The sequence below is a fragment of the Nelumbo nucifera genome, chromosome 3, assembly GCF_055504915.1.
Source record: "Nelumbo nucifera cultivar China Antique chromosome 3, China Antique-T2T, whole genome shotgun sequence".
Lineage (NCBI taxonomy): Eukaryota > Viridiplantae > Streptophyta > Magnoliopsida > Proteales > Nelumbonaceae > Nelumbo > Nelumbo nucifera.
The window spans coordinates 21,026,429-21,046,646 of record NC_142651.1 but is presented as its reverse complement, the minus strand read 5'-3'; the positions used below and the strand labels follow the sequence as shown (position 1 = coordinate 21,046,646).

At 35.3% G+C, this 20,218-nt stretch overlaps 1 protein-coding gene across 5 annotated transcripts; it reads right to left on the bottom strand.

Annotated features, from left to right (window-relative positions):
• Positions 1-8,899: 8,899 nt before the first annotated feature.
• LOC104601074 (uncharacterized) lies at positions 8,900-13,118 on the bottom strand. Of its 5 annotated transcripts, none has more exons than XR_016083649.1 (6): positions 12,230-13,118; positions 12,016-12,137; positions 11,100-11,213; positions 10,594-10,672; positions 9,721-10,057; positions 8,900-9,629 (listed from the first exon to the last, which is right to left on the bottom strand). XR_016083649.1 is itself a non-coding variant. In XM_010264267.3 (4 exons), the coding sequence occupies exons 1-4, from the start codon at positions 12,443-12,445 to the stop codon at positions 9,958-9,960; spliced, it is 597 nt and encodes a 198-aa protein (XP_010262569.1). In that variant the 5' UTR covers positions 12,446-13,095; the 3' UTR covers positions 8,900-9,957. The 5 variants fall into 5 exon arrangements, 1 of the variants encoding a protein (XP_010262569.1); XR_016083648.1 differs by having other exon boundaries at positions 11,100-11,258; positions 12,230-13,103; XR_016083647.1 differs by lacking the exon at positions 10,594-10,672 and having other exon boundaries at positions 12,230-13,102.
• Between the last annotated feature and the right edge of the window lie 7,100 nt (positions 13,119-20,218).

Genomic DNA, 20,218 nt, shown 5'->3' with positions numbered 1-20,218 from the left:
TGAATTAGCTAAACCATAAGGATAGTTTAAGAAATTTATCCTAAAAAAAAAGATAACCTTAATCGGACGTCGGAGTGCAAAGTTATGGCTTTCAAAAGTTTGCACATAATTAAGTGTGCAACCTACGACTTGGTTATTGGGTCAAACATGTCAATGGTTAAATTGTCTAAGTTAGACATTTTTTAACCAAAAGGGAGAGTTTCAACAAAAACCAAACCTAGAATCACAGTCGAGTGACGGATCGAATGATTCAATTGACCAAGTCAACAACAAGTTGAAAACATTGATGATAAATAAGAAATATTTTTATTAATGATGGAAATAAAATGGAAAATTTAAAACAAATTAGAAGTAAAGCTATTTTCCTACTATCTCTTATTAAATCTCATATCTAAGGTATATTCTCTTATTAAATCCTATATTTAAGATATATTTTTTTCATCACTAAATTGTACTAATTAAATCCACAACATTAACTTTAATAATATAAAAATAAATATTTTAAAAAATAATTAAAAAAAAACTATTTTCTTCCCTCTCGGTGGTGGGTAAGCAATTAAACCATTTGGGGTCAAACCCAATAAGAATTAATACCATAATTAAATAATAAAAAATTAAAATATATAATACAAAAGAATTGGGCATGTCATTAATATTATATATTCACTATACTAAACAAAAATAAGTATGAAATGTAAGAAGTATTTTTGTAAATGATGAAAATGAAATGGAAAAATTAAAATCAACCTACAAATGAAATTATGGTAAAGTCAAATAATAAAATTTATAAAAATAGATAGTGCAAAGAATCACAAAACTAAATATTATACATAAGATATAATGTTATATATTTATAAAAAAAATATTGGATATATACATATATATATATAATATTATACATTCATTATATTAAACAACAATAAATTTTATACATAAGATATAATTTTATCAATGATGGAAATGTATTACAAAATTTAATGTCAACCTAGAAATCAAACTATTTTTCTTTTTGGGTCATGGGTTAGTGGTTTAGGTCCAATGGATTAATCGATAATATAATAATTAAATAATAAATATTTAAAAAATAATAAAAAAGTACAAGTAATCAAAAGAATATATAAAAAATTATATATTAATTATGTCAAACAAAAACTAAGTGTGATAAGTAAAAATTATGTATATAATGTAGAAGAAATATGTAATTTAAAATTGATCCGATAGAAAAACTATTTTCTTATTTAAATGGTGGGTCAATAATTCAACTTTTTAAAGAAATTCATAATGTCATAATTGAATAATAAATATTTAAGAAAAAGATAGAACACAAAAGATAAAAAGTATAGAGTTTTGTCAAAGACATTTTGGAACATTTCTAATGTTTTATAATCATCATATTAAATAAAAATAATTGTTAAAATAAAAATTATTTTTATTTAAGACAAAAATGGAATACAAAATTTAGTAGTAGTAATAGTAGTAATTGTTATTGTAATTTAAAATTTTTGCAACTTCACATTTAGTACAAGTTTTTTAGTTTATTTTTAACCATATTGTTACTTTTATTAATTTCCAATTTCTGTCTATGATATATCTAAACCTCAAGTAATTAATATGAAAAAAAATTCATACGTGCAAACGCACATGCTTAATTACTAGTAATAACTAATAAGTACGGGAGATGTTTCCGTAGGATGTGTGTGTGAGGCGCTAGGTGTGAGAGCAGATCCGGTCTCTGTGATGAGACATCTTGAATATATTCGCTCACCTTGCAAGATACTTTGGTCGGAGGTTATTTCAGTAATTCTATGTTTCACTTAGTTCCTACTTCATTCCTTATACTACCCTCAAACCCTGTTCGCCTTCAGTCCAGGCACCCTCAGGGCATCGTTCGCGCATTTGGAGTAGGGCTGTTCATAAGAATGCCCAACCTAACCAAACCGACCAACCCGGACCGACCCAACCCGAGTTGGCCGGGTTTTCATTTGTACTGGTCAGTTTCGGGTTGGGCACATACAAAAATCGATATCTCGGGTCGGTTTCGGTTTTCACATAAGAAAACCAAAACCGACCCGAACTGAACCGAACTAGTCTTTCTTCTACTAGTTTGGTAGTTCCTACTTCCTAGTTTGAATAGTTTCCTAATTCCTACTAGTCTTCTAGACTTCTGCTAGAAATAGAAGGTCCATTAGGCAATTACAATTAGAATAATTAATTAGGTGTCCTCTTTTAGTTTTTTACCTAGATTAGGCAATTACAATTAGAATTCAATTAATTAGGTGTCATTTTTTAGTTTTTTACCTAGATTAGGCAATTACAATTATAATTCCTACTAGAACTAGAAGGTCCATTAGGCAATTACAATTAGAATTCCTAGTTTCCTACTAGTCTTCTAATTCCACTTTTGTCTTCTCTTAAAATCTTCTATTCTCTAACTTAACTTGGTTGGTCCGCCCCCCTCAACTCAAGTCCTCAACTAATTCAGAGTTTATTCGGCTTTGTACAGGAGCAAAACTGAAACCGACCCAAACCGACCCAACCCGATTCAAACCGAACAGGTCGGTTTGGCCTATCAGTGGGTCGATTTCGGTTCCCACCTTTGGTAACCTGACTAGGTCGGGTCGGTTGGAAAAATCCCATGAAACCGACCCAACCCGACCCGTGAACACCCCTAATTTGGAGGGCGCTTCATGCCGTTAGTTAACAGCGTTAATTAACCAAAACTAAGATGCTTCACGCCATTAGTCAACCAAAACGAGATATCGTTCTATTCTCCTCATCTCTCCCTTGAATGTTGTAGATGAGACACTCGTTCTCTTCTCCCTCTCTCTCCCCCCATCCACCTGGCGGTGACTTAATCTTCATTACCGCCAGCGACAAACAACCATTACTGGTGGTTATGGTTGTTAAGTCGCTACCAAGTGGATGGCTACCATCACCTGACTGAGGGTGCCTGGACTGAAGCCAAACTCGTTTCTATAACCCACCTTCACCCATCCGCTTTTTAGTTTTTCACTACTCGCTTGTTTATGCAACATCTCTCCTCTCTCTACCAACTTTACAACTTTAGTAAGAGAAAAGAGAGAGATTAAAAAAAATCTGTAAGCTATTTCATTAGATGGTTATAGAAGCTAAAGCTTTAAAGGTAGAATCAGTAGAATCTGATCTTGGGTTTGCTTCTTCCATCAAAGTTGCAAAGTTGTAGATTGCATTCCTGGAACTCATTTTTGAAGTCCTGTTTAGAGTTGTTACCCAGAAGCAAGAAGGTTTTTTTTTTTATTTTTTTTTTGTATGGGTCTTGTAGAAGAAGAGCATCGGGGGAGTTTGATATCATATAAGCTTCTTTTGGATGGAGTATTTGGCATTTTGATCTTATGATTTGTCTAAGTAGCACTCAGGTCTGAATTCTAGTCCTTCACTGTTGTTCAAACATGGAATTTCCTTGTGTTTGTCTTTAGTGGTTTTTCTTCCAACATCAGAAAACAGAATGATGAAGGGTGATTTGGCCTGACCTCATAGCCCGGGGACACGTGTATATGACCTGGTCCAGCGTACAACTCAGCCTGACAACACGACCACAACTTGACGGGAGAAACACGCCGAGTCCAACGCTGGCCAATTCTGATTTACACCAAGTGGGGAAGGTCCCGAGCTCTCCCTTCTCGAAAAGGGAGCACCCTGGCTCGTGGTTAAGTGTCTCGGCTGCACCTCGAGGCAGCATCGTCCTCCCTCCCCCAGTGCAGGCACCTCGGCACCTCGGTACAAGGACAAACCTGCCCCAGACAGTCCGGTGCGCGGTAGCTCGGTAGGTTGTGGGGAGCCCTGTCTGACATCCGTACCCACCAAACCCAGTGGCAGGGCTCTGATCCCTCGCCAGGTGGTGTTCCGTTTGCTAGGCGGCGTTCTGTTTGCCTCCTCTGGAAGGCATGACACGTCTGTCAAGCCCATACCTGGCAATGGCAGTTTGTGGCGGCAACCTGCGCCTGCCACACCTGCCCTGGTAGTAACGACAAGGGCGATGGCGGTTATTCCAGGTATGACCTGATTCCAACATAAAAAGAACCCAAACCCACATAGAAAAGAGGTATTGAAGCTTAAGCACTTTGAGCACTCTTACTCACTGCTCTCTTTGTGGTTTCCTTCAGTTCTAACTAAGCCATTGGAGTGTTCCCATCGGGATGACTCCCCGAGAACCCTTCACTTTCTCCTTCCTCTCAGGTGTCGTTCGTTCCAGTCAGAAGCCGGGTCACAGCTAGCTAGGAGTGCCCAAATCGTGCAGCATCACAGAACAAGAAGAGGAGTTTCAAAAGTCATGACAGATATTCCATTTGAACATAATTTCTGCTATGTTTTGTTTTTTAGTTATCTTGTTTTGTTTCTTTGTAAAGAGTCGTTCAATATAGAAGACTTTCTCATTTGGGCCTGAAATTGGATGTCAGAAGTGGTAGATTCTTATTCGGGTTGTAATGTTGGTCAGAGTTTCAGATAACTGTTGCAACTTTCAGGTTTTGTTTAAATAATTGGTTGGATTTATTGGCAAAAAATTCCTGGAGTTTGATCACATGTTTCTCATTTGGATTTTGAAGATGGACACTCGAAAAGCAGGTTTTCTTCTCCAAGTTGTAGTGTTGTTGATGGCCATTACAAATTCATGGTTGTAGGTGTCTGTTCTGGGCTCCATGTCCTCAATCGTTATCCTATGGTGAGAATGGTCCTGTTTCTATGAGCAGGCTCACATGTAATCTACAGAAACTCCTTCTCGATTTCCGATGTAGGCCTAACCGTCAGTGGTGGACTTGTGTGTGTGCTTCTAATGGAGTCCAACCAGCCTTATTGTTGGAGGAGTAGCATTTACATCAAAATGGGTGTTCCACAACCGATGATTGAAGGAGCTACTTATTCACCACCGCTAGTGATGGTTGTTTATCGCCGGCGGTAATGGTTGTTAAGTCACCGCTGGGTGGATGGCGGCCATCCAAAATGATCAGTGTTAGTTTTCATGGAAGAAGAAGAGATGCAAAGAAGATAATACCTAAGGTTGATCCATTTGTTGATGATGGTTGTTTGTCGCCAGCTGTAATGGATATTAAGTCGCCACAGGGTGGATGGGGGAGAGAGGGAGAAGAGAACGAGTGTCTCGTCTACGACACTCAAGGGAGAGGAGAGGAGAATTGAACGACGTCTGGTTTTGGTTAACTAACAGCGTGAAGCATCTTCGCATGCTTTAACCGTTTACATGATGTCTCAGATCGGGTCACGATCCAATCTCTATTTTTGTGAGAAACAACCCACCAAAGTTTCATATTGAGAGTTTGGCAAAATCTATGGTGCAAAATTTACATGGTGAAATAAAAGTAACCTAGTGATAAAGTGAAATATAATAGTTGACATCTTTAACGTTATTAAAGTTTTTAAGGTAGGTGATCATAGGTACAACTTGTAAATGTGAACCAATGAAAAGTAAGTAAACATGTATTTTGATTCAAGACTCACATCGATCTACATAAATCATCATGCAATATAGCATGATATTTCAATTTTATTTTAAAATAGCGGGGACCGAAAATCTGAAAGATTGAATAATTTTATTTACTATTAATTAATTGATAAATTAACAATCAAAATTTATTGTTAGTTAAATAAAAATATATAAAATTGTTGTTAATATTTAAAATTTAAAAAATTGTATTTTTCATTTAATGTTGGTTTACAAAAAAATATTATTGTTAATTTTATGAACAAATATTTTTAATAAGTTTAATTTTATTAATCATTTGTAGTAATTTTAATAATTGTTATTAATGGTGCATGATTTAGTAACTCTCTGCTAGAGGACAACTCGAATGACAGACTGACTAGGTCGGCTAACCAAGTTGCGAGGAAACAATGGTCAGAGTACCCAGGGTGGGCACTTCGATTCTTAAGTTAGCAAAGAGTTTAAGAATGCTTGAAAGCGAAAGAGCAAGAGAGTTGAGTGCTAAATCGCATGTACCTTTCTAATCAATGGGATGCATCGTGGGCTTCATGTAGCATGTTTGAGATCACGAACCCGCCTCGTTCGGAGGTGGTTTCATGCTCAAAGACAGATTCCGCGTAAGGCGATAGACCCGATTGCCTTCGAAGCAAGCGGGGCAGGAATTAGCTCCGTCGATGTAGCGATGTGATTCCAGAGGATTTGTAGACGATAACCTACTCGCAAAGGAGGTCAGCTACCACATCTTGCAAACCGCCAATCGGGTCTTAGTTAGGTTGATAGAAGTAGGTCACCTCTTACGCCAACTCGACCTTGCTGAGATGTCCGCAGGTCGGCCCTGTTGAGGTGGTGTTGGGATAGCTAAGGTAGGCGAGGTGTGCCTGGAGTATTTCTGAAATCAATGCTTACATAGCACTGAGGTCTTATGAGATAGTTCTGAGTGCCACGTGTCATGATGTCATTGGAGGGCAAAATCACCCTCATCATTTATTATTTTCATTATTTTTAAATGGAATTTTGATTGACTTTAAATAAATAAAAATAATTACGAAAGCTAACATTTTTATTAATTTCACTAATAATTAACAATTCTATAGGAATAGCAACGGGGCGGGTTCGAGACAAGGCACCTCATCCCTGTCCCCGCCTCGTAGACCATAAGTCAAGACACTCTACCCCATCCCCACCCTATTCCCAATGTTAGGTAGGTTCAGGGCAAGGAACCACTCCTTGTTAGGAATGGGGAATCCTCAAATTTCCCCACCTCGTCCTCAATGTTGGGCGAGTTTAAGGCAAGACACCCACTCCTCATCAAGGATGGAGAATCATCGAATTTTCCCCACTCGGGCGGGTTCAAGGCAAGGCACCCACTCCCCGTCAACCCAATATTCAATTTGATGATAAAAATGAGAAAAAGTATATAGCCACATGGTAAATTTCTAAAAGTACACTAAATTTTAATTAATTTTCAAAAATGTAATTTTATTAAAATTTTGGAAAATTTATTATATTTGTGTAATTTTTAAAATTTATTCAAATTTATTTTTAAATTGTTATTAAATAATTTATTTTCTTTTTAAATGGTTTACTTATAGAATTATACTAATTTATCTTATATTTTCTAATATAAACTAATCAATAATTTCTTTTTTCCAATATTATACTAATTTATCTTAATAATTTGTTTAATTATTGGTTTAAATTACAGTTTCCCTTTCCCATACTCATTTATCTTTAATAATTTACAACGAAAATTACACAATTTTTAACAGTTTTCCAAAATCTATCAAATGTAACAAATTTTCCTAAAATTTTCAAAATATTCCAAAAGTACAATATTATATCTTTTAATTTCCAAAATGTTATTTTATGATAATGTAGTTTTATGAAAATTTTTGAAAAATTTATTACATTTGTATAATTATGGAGATTTATTGAAAATTATTTTAAATTTTTATTAAGTAGTTTACTAACAAAATTACACTAATTTATCTTTTATTTTATAGTATAAGTTAATTAATAATTTTGTTTTCCAACATTATAATATTTTATTCCCTCATCTGCATTCGGTTATTAACTATAATAATAGTAATGACTAAAATTTTATACTTTTTTATAATTATTAAATATAATTATCAATTTTATAGAAATTAGTTAAAGAGTTTTCAATTTCTATAAAATATTGTTAACTAACATGAATATAAAAGTATTTATCCAAAATACTTTAAAAAGTCATGATGAGTTAATTAATAACAATATTTATAATTTTTGGTATTTTACTAACCGTACTAATAAGAATATTTAATTTTTGATATTTTACTAACTGTATTTATTATTTTTTAGTAATAACACTATTTAAAACTCATTGAATATGGGTTTTATTAAACATTACCTGTATTTATCTATTTATTAATCAATATGAATATTTTAAATGAGAGTGTGAATACGGAATGGGGGAGAGATTTTAGGAATTGACTGGGAATTGAGTAACATGATATGTTTCCTAATGACTTAAAGGAGATATCATACGAGAGAAATTCCATAAATATTTTTAGGTAGTTGGGTTGGGAATGGTGACATGGCTTAATGCATGGGAGTGGTGGGAAGGGGAGAGGAGGGAGAGTCAAGGAGAATGCACGGTGAAGGTAATGGAGCAATGAGAGGCATGCTGGTGTGGACCATCTTGTTATATATATAGATATAGATTAACTCTTTTCCCTAAGAAGTAAAAAGGGGTATAATAATAAAACAAAATTTCCCTCTTAATATTTGATTACAAAAGTTAATTTTCAAGTGGATCACAAATATTGAGGCTCAGAGAGTAGACCTGTTCATGGATTGGACTCAGGCTTGGTTTTTGCCAAAATTTGAATGGCCCATCCCAAAGCCCATGCCCAAATAGTGAGAAGCTGAGCCCTAAACCCAGCCCATGAACAGATCTACTCGAGAGTAGCACACTATTATTGGTGCTACGTGCCAAATGTTGAAGACTAAGAATTTTAAGGCTCAGTTTAGAAAGAGTATAAATACAAATATATACAGTGCAAATACAAGGCTTAGATATACAAAATACTAGGTTTTCCACTGTAAATATTACTCTTCCCAAACTTTACAGTATGGCCCTAAGTGGTTTACCTTCTTTGCTAATATCCAAATAAGCATCAGGAAAAATGAAAAAGATATATTAACGTTACAATGTTCTTATACCAGAGCCCCATCCTTGAAATCTGTTTAATCAATAATAAGACTTTGTTTGGATAAGCTTTTATTTTTTATATGTGGGAACCAAAAAAGTGTCTTGAGTTTCTTGTAAAAATTGTTTTTTAAAAATATTATAATCTGACCAAACACTTTTAAGCGCAATTGGAGTTTGTTCTTTTGGGCTATAAAAACACAGATCATGAAGCATATCCCAACACAATCTAAATATATATAGGATGAAAATTCCTGCATTTAAAGACTTTAATACACACGAAAAAAGATATTTCAGTTATCAATACATCAACTATATATAAAATTCATAAATATCCAGGGCCCCAACTCCCAACTTCCAACCATTTCGTTAAATTCTGGGCTGAGATAAAGGAAATGATCTGATTCTGAGCACATCTAGTTCTAATTAAGTGGGGCAAACCTCTACTTACTGGTCAAAAGTAGATGTTCTAGGAGATAATAACACACCCCTACGTACTGATGTGTGTGTGAGAGAGAATTTTCAATCTAAAATAGTAGAGTTGCAGTAGTGATGGTTGGACAGAACTAAACTTCAAGACCACCTCAATGAAACAAGCAGCATCAAAAGAAAGCTGTAAGTCAAACCAAACAACAACAACCAGAAATAAACCAAGTTGAAAATTAGAAGCTGCACCTAAGCTAAACGGCTGAGCAGTGGGATATTTCTGTGGGAGGACAGTACAGAAGCCACAAAACCTGACCATTCAAAACTCGAACCAATAGTCTATCAAGCCAAATGCCTTTGTTTGAATTATAAACCTGAGACTCCTCGTGTATATATTTTATTCAATTTCAAACGTCCACTCTTCAAAGTATCAGAGTTGTTTGAACAGTGGCCTCGCTCATCTCAGTTCTATTTCTAAGAGTGGTGGTAAGTGGAACATGTCATTTTGTCTTAGTCTTCTGCTCAATGGACCGACCTCACCTAGTAAGAAAAGGAAACGAAAAGCAATAAAGCCAAGGAAAGGCCACTCGGTCATTCAGCATAGATATCTGTAAAGCACAAAAAAAGGCACCTCAGTAGTATTCACGTATGTACAAAGAAAGTGACATGGCCGGATCTTCAACAAACAACTTCGCAAGCGCAGACGGCACTGTGATGTCAACACCCACCCCACTTTGTTTCATCGCAAGGATTTGTTCTTTTTCTACTCTGTACTGTTAGGGGCCCGAGCCAGGCCCAACCCAAGAATACCATTAACAACAATGGTTTGGTATGTGATTGGATGGTTTAGAGCTTCCTGTATATACTTTCATGTGCTTTCCTTTTTTCTCCTTGATCTTCTCCATATTATGTGAAATGGGCTTGGAAGGATTCGGTATGGAATCTTCTGGGGGACTTGAGGAGGGACACTGTAAGTAAATTGCATTAAATAAATTAAAATGAACAAGCATTAACCAAGGAGAGAATGAAATTAAAGCATAGTTTTTCTTTTTCTTTTTTATTTTGATCAGTAATATTAAAAACCAGATTAACCCAATATTCTTTTGTGCTCTATGGGCTGCAACTTTATTAGAGAATTGCTGTCCTTAGAGCTGTCAATGAGTCGGATCTGGTTTGGAACACCAATCCCAAAATAATTATTAATCTGCTTTTATAAAATAAACCCAAAACAGAACCAATTATCACTCGGGTTAATTGGGTTGGCATCCATAATTACCTATCAAGATAACAAATTGGATTTTCATTTTTGTTAATATAACCTAAAATGAACATAAATAGTAAACCGTTTATATGTTAATAAAAGAAATGTTCTTAATAAAATTATTTTATATACTGTCTATTAAATTTATTGTTTAAAAAAAAAAAAGAAACCTTTAGGTCCTAATCGGTTCGAAATAACAAAGAACCAATCTCAATCCAATTAATTGTAAACTGGAACACAAACCATATAACCAAAACTGCCATAATCTGTTTAATCGATCTGATAATTCGACCCATTGACAGCTCTAGATGTACCTATAGACCTGTAGGAAAATTGGGTAAGTCTAATCAGCCCATGTGATCATGTCATCTTGTTGAAATACGAAACCATTAAACTAACCAGGTCCTTTAAGTCGGTGTTACTGTTCAGGTAGGGATGTCGACGTATCGGGTTTGGTATGGGCTTTGCTCAACCTGAACCCCATTATGGACCCGATCAAATAAAGAGGAAATAGTAAACCCACCCCAACCTGTCCGTCCCACAAGTACACTTATATTCAGTCAAGCTACCCAACCCAATCAAGGCTGACCCGACCCAAACAGGAAAAGGTCGGTGACGGTGACTGCAGATTTACCACCCTGACCCAATGGCATCCCTAGTCCCAGGTTAGTAAAATTATTCCGGATTCCTTCTTACAAAATTACAACTATGAAAATCTTTATGAGTCCTGTGGGGAGGAGGAAGTTTACCACAATCTAGCAATCTCAATCTGTGAGAACTCCAAACCCGTCGAACTGTCTGCTGCTGTCGGCCGTTTTGTCGTCGTCGGCGTAGATGATAATGGTTGTTTAATAGCAAGAATTCTGCAATTGAGGTTGTTTGTTATGTTGCCTTGGGCCATTGCCATCCTGGACAAAATGTAAAAAGGATTCTACTTTGAGACAGAGAGAGTGAGAGGAACAAATTAGCCCTCGGGCTTGGGCTTGGGCTTGGGCTTGGGCTTGTATAGTCAAAACCTAAGTTTAAAAGACCAAAATACCCTCATATTTTGACTTTTTGCCTTAACCAACGGTGGGTGTTTTTGTCCTTTTATTAAGGATCTGTCGAATTTTTCAAAAAGGGATGTGCCCAACCCAAATCACACTTTTTTTTTTACTTTCCGACTCAGGAAACCAAACAACATGCATCTTTATCAAACTGGAGCAGAGTGGACCGAGGTGGTCGAATTTGTGGGTCCCACTGAGAACGAATAGAAACAGTCCAGATAAGTGGAGCCATTTTCTTTTGACCATCGACAGTCGTCCACAGCCTCTACAGACTATAGCCTCTTCTGGTATCGTTCTATCAAATAAGCTCATCTGATCAAGCTGACGAGGGAAGCATGGTACCTTGGAAACATCCTAACACTTCTCAAGAAGAAGCTAGAAAAATGTAAAAACCCACCAAAATTGACTTGAGGATTGAGGTTCAGGAAGCAATAATGAACCAATCAATCTGACTGTAGTTTAGGGTCTGCTTGGCAATTAGAATCGAAAGCGTACTCCTGTAATCTGAAAAGGGTCTTAAAATCCCTAGAGTAGATGTGCTTTAACTCTTCAAAGAAGATTGAAAACCAGAGACTCTAGAATGTGGCAGTGGCACTCAACAAGTTTCATATTGACTTACTTGTACAGAAAACTCTGGTCATGGAGTCCGACGACCAAGGCCGAAGCTCCAACCTCCCTAACCGTCGACACGATCGTCCGGCCCTCTAAATCACCTTCACGTACGACGATCTCCACCTTTGCCTGCAAATTGAATTGAGTCAACGAGATTCTACGACGTCGTCAAACTAACAAGAAAGAAGAAAGGAGAAAAGTATCAAAGACGACGGGAATACATCGAGGACGGTGTTGCAGATGTCGTTGAAGGAAAGAGCCAATTGAAAGCCTCTCAATCTCAGGACTCTCCGTTTCTTCTTGCTTTTCGATCTCGTGGGAGTGAAGACGTGAAGAAGTATAATGATGTCGCCGTAGCGAAGCAAGTTCTGGAGCGCCCATCGGAGAGCTGTTCGTGCCGCGTCTACATCTTCCACCACCACAACTATTTTCCCCATTTACGACTTCAGCAGACTTCTTAGGGTTCGGAAATTCTCATTCTCATTTATTTCTGGATGGTAAATTTTGAGGTACACTGAGGTAATGAGATTCCGTTGATTTATCTTGGAATTATGAAGGACATTATAAAGGGACAACTACTTACCGCAATACATTTGCACTGGACTCTTGCCACCTGGCAAATTAAAGTGTAAAGATTAATTATATCGATCCACGTGGCTAAGTTGGGGATTCGTAGAAAGAGTCGTGTTGCAACGCGTTGTGCTGTTACGCTTAGAGTTTAGATTGTATAATCAAACAAACATCAATCAGGCACCCTGCACCGTCCGATCTAGTTGTTTAGAATTTAAGATAGAATAGTGTTGAGCAATAATTCGTGCGGTGATGGCACTGGCAGAACGGAGAATTGTACGCCACGTTTATGGCGGAGAACCAAGTTTGATTATAATTACAGTTGGACGAATCAGTGGCTGTCGCGGCGTTTGTAAATTTTTTTCCTCCGGAAACAGCGAGACTCTACAGCCTAGACCGCGGGGAGCATGTCAGCGTGTCCTTTTGGACCTTTGTGGTCGGTTGGTCTGTCGTTCTTGTTGTTCTGGCACTTGAAGCTTCCAATTTTCAAGCAATTTTAACCCCGGTTCAGATTTTCAGTGTTGATAAAATAGCATATTAAAATTAAAAATGTACAATATTCTCCTTGTGGCTGCAAACAGTATCCGACTGTGCAGATTCGAAAATTCGATCCCTGTCAAGGGTAATTCAAATTCAATTTAATTATATTCGATTCTGTTCAATTCAATTTAACTATATATGTTCATAAATATTTAAATTTTGTATTTTATGTATCAATAAAATTGGCTTAAATGTTGTATTTCTGTTAAATTATTATAAGTTTAAGTTTTATACAAGTTGTTTTTTATTCATTTTATTAAAGAAATACAATATTAAAGTGAAGTTTAATTAATTTTATTAATAATATATAATATTTTAATCACTTTTTGTTTAATTTTTTAATACTATTCAATACCGATTGCAATCCAAGTTCAATTTAAATATGATGAATAAGATCTGATTCGAATTTAAATATAAATGAATCAAATTTGGTATTAGCACACATCTTTTTGGTATTAGCAGCCCTATATTTAATAATACATCTTCTACCACACATCTTTTTGGTATTAGCACCATTAATAACTTCCCCTACTCCTTCATCATTAATAACTTCCCTCTACTCATTTATTTCCCAAAGTGTTCATTGCGGGATTTGATTCCAAATCAAGGCTGGAACAAACCAGTTAATACACCAACAACTCAGCCCTCGATTTCTTATATAATATACATTTGGTATCATTTTAAATTGACTCGTATTAAAAACAATGCAAACCATTATGTCGATTTATAATTGTACTAATACAATCCAGTGTTCCCACCCAAAATATTCCAATTGTATGTAAGATACTTTTGTAATGGTTACAATGCTATTCTTATATGTTGGAAGAATTAGGGGTGTTTATGGTTCGGTTAATCGAACTGTGGGCTTATTTTTGAAATCGAACCAAGGTTATCAGTTTTTGGAAAATCAGTAACTGAAATCGAATCAAAGCCAATCAGTAAACCGGTTTACTAATTCGATAAATCATTGATTTGGTTTGCCGGTTCATCAATTTTTATTATTTATAATATATTATAAATATATAATAAAACACTATAAATATATATAAACTATTATATTTTAAATAATGAATAATATATATTTATATATATAATGCATATTTATTAATGTATAATGTATAGAAAATATAAAAAATATAATATACATAATATATATATATATACCAATCGGTTCGATTAACTGTCGATTTCTATTTTGGTTAACTGAAACTGAATAGACCGGTTTGATTAACCGAATTCTTTGTTCGGTTTTTCGATTTTCTTACTCACCCTAGTAGGTTTTTCTTTTATCAGGAAAATCGTAGAAAAAGAATTAAAGAATCTCATTTCATAGAGGACAAAAAAGGGGGAAAAGTTTGCTTTCTGTAGTTTTTTTTCCCTTGACCCAGTCCAAGAACATAAATCCAATAAAAATACGAAGCAGTGATGGGTCCCAGTGTAATCTGATCCGAATGTGCAAATACACAAGATAAGATTCACCCAACTACAAGTTCTAGCTAGAATCTGAATCCACTTCGGAACCCATTTTAGCTTTTAGGAGCAGGACCTGAATTGGGCTGGACCACTCAAAGTCTTACCCGTATATTCAGTATAGACAATATCCTCATCAGAGTTGTGTAACAAAATTTGGGATGATGAGTCCATCCAAGAACAGTGCAATAAAGAACAGGGTCCAATATTGGCAAGTCACAACTGCATCTATTTTTTGACGTTACTCTTTGAATGGTACTTGAGAAACTTCCTTGGTGAGGGAGGAGTTGAATGACAGTGAGGTCACCTTCGGATCCACATGGAGGTATATTGAATGAAGAGTGGGCTCGGAAGGCCCAAGCTTCATGGGTTGGAACAGTAGCAAATGAAAGAGGGAAACAGTACCTCAACTCAAATCCTCTGAACAACTGTGAATTGCAGGATCAAGAAGGTAGAAACAAGAACTTTCTTAAAGATGTAGGGTCAGGATCTATTGAATGTTTTCGTTTGAGGACTTGGTTGTGACAGAAATACAGTTGATAACTCTTGACCCGCTAAATTGAATGCCACATGACCACATATACATATGTTACTAACCTAGGTGGAAATCTAGGAGTCTAATTGGAATCTAGGTGATTAGATCTGCTGAACTTGTTTGTGCTATTACATGAATCTGATACAAGTGTTCTATTACATGAGTTCACTTTTGCTATGATACTGTTGTAGCGCAAGACTAAAACAGAAAATCATAGCCTTAGATGTACTGCAATGGCCCCACCAAGAATTCACTTCAAAGTAGGCCTATGATAACAAATCAAAGGTTTTGATTTAATTGTTTCAGTGCAGGGCTAGCGACAATGTCATAGCAAATGTGGGTTGATTACACATACCGTCTTTTATGCATGGGTGTGGGTGTTTACACACGTGTAATGAAACACCTCACAGTTTGACAAGAAGTTTATGCTCAAGTTTAGGGTAGATCCTTCCTACATGGTTTCAAATGTTGTCAGATTTTCTCAAGTTTATGCTCAAGTTCAGGGTAAATCCTTCCTACATGGTTTCATTCATTGGGACCATTGTGACAAATGAAAATAACAGGTTGGATTTATTTATTTAACCTGAAATTTCAGAATTTAATCTTAATTTTCTTTTCAAAAGTTACTTTTAGGTAGAAGATGATCTAAGAGTTCACAATTGGTCAAAGGATATGAACCTTGATTGATCAGATTGGTGAAATAGGATTCATGTAACCAATCCCCACATGTTTAGTTGGATGAGGTTTGTAGATTGGGCTTTAGGCTGCGTTTGGTTGCGATATAAACTTCATTTGAACTGATGTAAATGCATGAGAGTGCAAAAGGCATTTTGGTTTACTTTTGTTCAGATTTGACTTTGTACTATTTGTTTGTGAGAAGTATAATATAAAATAAAATAAAGTGACCTCCACTTTAAATGAAATAGAATAGAGATAGGAGGATGGTTATTTGTCCTGGAATAAGGTAGGATGCAAGATGATGTGGTCCCCATTTTATCTGAGAAAGAATTGAGGTGCCCAGGTGGGAAGAAGATGGTGCAAATTTTGTACAGTGAATGCTAAAGAAATTACCAAATTATGTATCAGGTAAGGATGCAAATTTACAAACAACCAAAAGCAAAATTAAACCACGTACAAATTTTGTACAAGATCAAGATTTGAACTGCAACCAAACACAGCCTTATATACATATTAAATTTGTTTTGGGAATATTTTATAGAAATATTACCCTGTTTAGGCTCAGTTTGAAAAGAGTACAAATACAAATATATACAGATGCACAGTACAAATATATAAAAAATAATACAAAATATAAGGTTTTGTACTCTACATATTTACATTTGTACTTCTTCCAAATTGAGCCTTAAATACAGATTTTGGAGAATTTTTTGAGATTATTTCAAACAGTGTCCTAGTACTGCTCAAGGCTCCATTTCTTTGAAGTACAAATCCAAACGAGATATACATTTTCACCTGCTTCAGATTTGCATGTTTTCTTGTAACCATAAATGCTCTCCTACCTGATGCAAAATTTTCAATTTTATTAAATTTACATCCATGGACAATGCAAACCTTGCATCCCAAAAGCTGGTGCAAATTTTGCACCATCTTCATGCTACTTCAATTCTCTCTCATATAAAGTTTATCTTTATCTTTATCTTTTTTCTTTTTGATAATCCTGTTGGATCACAATATCACATCATTCTGAGATTGGAATGATGTGATATTGTGATCCAACATTATGTGAAAGGATTATCAAAAAACAAAAAAGGAAAAAGAAAAAAACTTTATATGAGAGAGAATTGAAGTAGCATGATGTTTACTCCTCCCAAATGAAAATCCTTCCTCTTACCCTCATTATCTTTCATATAAAGTGGATATTGCATTATTTTACTCTTATCTGACAAACAAAACAAAGTCAAACCTGAAACAAAGTAAGAAATTTAAACACCAGCTTATTTGCATTCTTATGCATTCACACCAGTACAAATTTCATTTGCACTGCACTACAAAGACCAAAAGGAATACATTTGAAGAAATTAACTTAGGGTCCATTTGGCTTGCAGGAATAGGGGTCTGGAATCGGAATTGGAATGGGCTATTCTGATTCCAACTGTTTGGTTGGACGGAATCGGAATCTCATTCCCATTCCTGCTGGAATGGCATTCTCCTATTTGAGGGAATGGCCATTCTTATCGATTTTAATTTCCATTCCCATTCCTGTCTGAATGGAACAGACTATGGGAATGGATCATTCCTATTTTGATTCTGACTATGAAGCAAATGGATCTTTATTTTTAATCGACTATGATACTAAAAATACATGATACCAAAAAAACTTACATCCAATCAACTGGTATCATAAAAGAGATGACCAATTGCATGGTATTCATCACAATTCACCGGGGTGTTTTGATTGGTCAAAATTCTTTTAATGTCATGTCTTACCAGTATCATAGATTTTCTCTTTTTACTAATAATTATAGCCTTATAGAGAGCATAATGAATGAACAGGATTTATGTTGCCATTCACACTTGTGTTTAGGAATGGCAACAGGGCGGGGCGGGGACGGGGAGTGTCTCCCCATCCCCGTCCCCGCGAAAACCCCCATCCTTGCAGGGATCCCCATTCGCCGTAATTTTTTATAATGTTAATAATTTTGTTTTTGTTTTTTATTTTATTTAAAAAATAAAAATAAAATAATTAAAATTTACAATCTATTAAAAAAGATTCAAACATATTCAACTATATTTTTAAAACATTAATATATAGGCATATGTGTACATACATAATGTATACATACATATATACATATATGTTAGTGGGAATCCTACAGGCGGAGATTGGGGTCCCCGCGTGGCGGGGAGTGCTCTCCCCGTCCCTATTAACGGGGATGAAAATTTCCCCATCCCCATCCCCGCCTCATTCGGGGCGGATCCCTACGGGGATCGGGAAAATGAGGAAAATTACCATCCCTACTTGTGTTGGGTGAGGATCATTTTAATTTTTAACCCCAGAAACTACACACAAAATGAATTTTAAAAACATATATTTTCCAAAAAGAAAGAAGTACTAATTATGAGAAAACGACATTCCTTCCAAGTTTCCTTAAGTCATTTTCCAAACAGAGAGATTGGTCCTCTCAGTTTACATCTTGCAATCCTCGCATTTTTCAATTATTGAGGCTTGTTTTCCAATTCAAGTGAAACACCCTCAAAATTGGGAATCTGATTTTCCTTTTCTTTTCCTATTGAATGTCATTTATCGAGAAAATCATTCATTCACCTTTCTTTTGCATGTAACCATCAGAAAATCACACACAACTAGATACGATACTACAAATTACTGGGCTAATTGTACGTTGACATTGAGGTAGAAACCATGAAAACAATACAACATGGAGGGGCGTAAATGGGCCTTACTCCAGCTACCCAGTAGCAGACAAAGACGTTAACTTCTAAGATGGAGCAGGCCCACCTTATCTACGAGTGAGGCCAATGACACGGTGCTTAATGAGTTGTGTTGATCATTGCTGTATCACATCCAACATTAACAAGTTCAATGAATACTTTAGAAAGGGTTCGAGTCGTTCGACTATGATGCCTGAAAGACATTATACCGTAAAAATTTATATCCAATCAACCAACATCATAAAAATTATAACAAATGATGTGGATTTTCATCAAAATTCATGGGGTTTAATTAATCAAAGTTTTTATTTTATCTTTATGTTTCTACTTTATTTATTTTCTCATTTTCATTACAAATTACAACCTTAGTGTCAACTGTTTTCCCAAAAACATTCCTTATATTTGTGGAACCCCTTTTTTTATAAGAAAGTAGGGCTACTTTGGCTTTCTATCACATTCCAGTCCGCATTCTTTACCTCTAGTTTCTCTTCTTTTTCTAAAAGAAAACAAAGTTGGTCAAAAAGAAAACATACTTTTCTATCTTGTGTTAACTATGTCTTCTCTTTTGGTTTAACTAAGAAAAGTCACTTTCTTAGATTTCTTTTCTTTTTGCCAATCTTTTTTGCAACCCAAAACAGTAAATTTTAAAAAATGAAAACTAGATATATTTGGACCCTTTTTTGTGACTTCAACATTAAAAAGTTAAAAACCATGACTAGCGAATCAACCATATTGGACCATTGGTGAAGATACCCCAAATTGTATGTTTTGACAAGTAGATTGTAGAGATGAGAAAAAAAAAACTGTATTATTGGGTTAAGGTCAATTTTTAAAGTTTCCAATCCCAAGGCACACTAATTAACCTTAAGGCTATGTTTGGTTTGAAGGAAAAGGTAGGGAAAGAAAAGGAAAGGTAAGGAAACCTATACAAGATTTGTGAAGGTTCCCCTACATTTCTCTTCCTTTCCCTACTTTTTCCTTCACACAAACATAGCCTAAATTTAAGTTACCCTAATCCAATAAACATCTGGTTGAGAATCCAAAAAAACCAGAAATATTTACATATCGGAGTAGACTAATATTGGCTGCATTTGTTAAAATGGGTTTAAAACTTTTTTGGATTGAATATTTGCATCCTTTCTCATTTCTTTTGATGCAAATGGCAAGCAAAACAAAATTTGCATCATAAAAATTGTAGAAGTATATTTAAAATTTAAAATACTTCTGTTGAAACAAACACAAGTAAAATGTCTGACTTCAAATTAAGATAGTATTATATTTATTATGTGGGATTGGTTAAGCAAATTATCACTTTTTTTGGGCAAGTTGTTGAAACCTCCCCTAAACTTTCTGGCACAGTTGCAAGTAAACCCCCTTCTCTTAGAATTCTCTAAAAAGAGGCATGAAAATGACCAAAATACCATGCAGTTACCTTTGAAGTTTGAACATATTTATTTTCTAATTTTTCTCTTCATATCAATTGCTAGTTTGCTACCCCCCTCAATCCATCCATTCTCTTTTCCAATGTTGACTTTATTTTCCAAAATTTCCCTTCATATCAATCACTCAGATAAAATTGTAACTTTAAACTTTTTTTTATTTTCCATAAAGTTTGTATTGTTTTTTATAGAAACTAACGTCAATAGTAATTGTATGGGTATTTTGGACATTTTCATGCCTCTTA

What these genes read in the sequence shown, in the direction of transcription:
- LOC104601074 (XM_010264267.3), bottom strand. Translation starts at nt 12,445, where the DNA reads ATGGGGAAAATAGTTGTGGTGGTGGAAGATGTAGACGCGGCACGAACA. An exon ending in GACCAGAGTTTTCTGTACAA is followed by an intron (nt 11,259 to 12,015) that starts GTAAGTCAATAT and finishes CATTTTGTCCAG; the next exon opens with GATGGCAATGGCCCAAGGCA. An exon ending in ATTGAGATTGCTAGATTGTG is followed by an intron (nt 10,058 to 11,099) that starts GTAAACTTCCTC and finishes ATTTACTTACAG; the next exon opens with TGTCCCTCCTCAAGTCCCCC.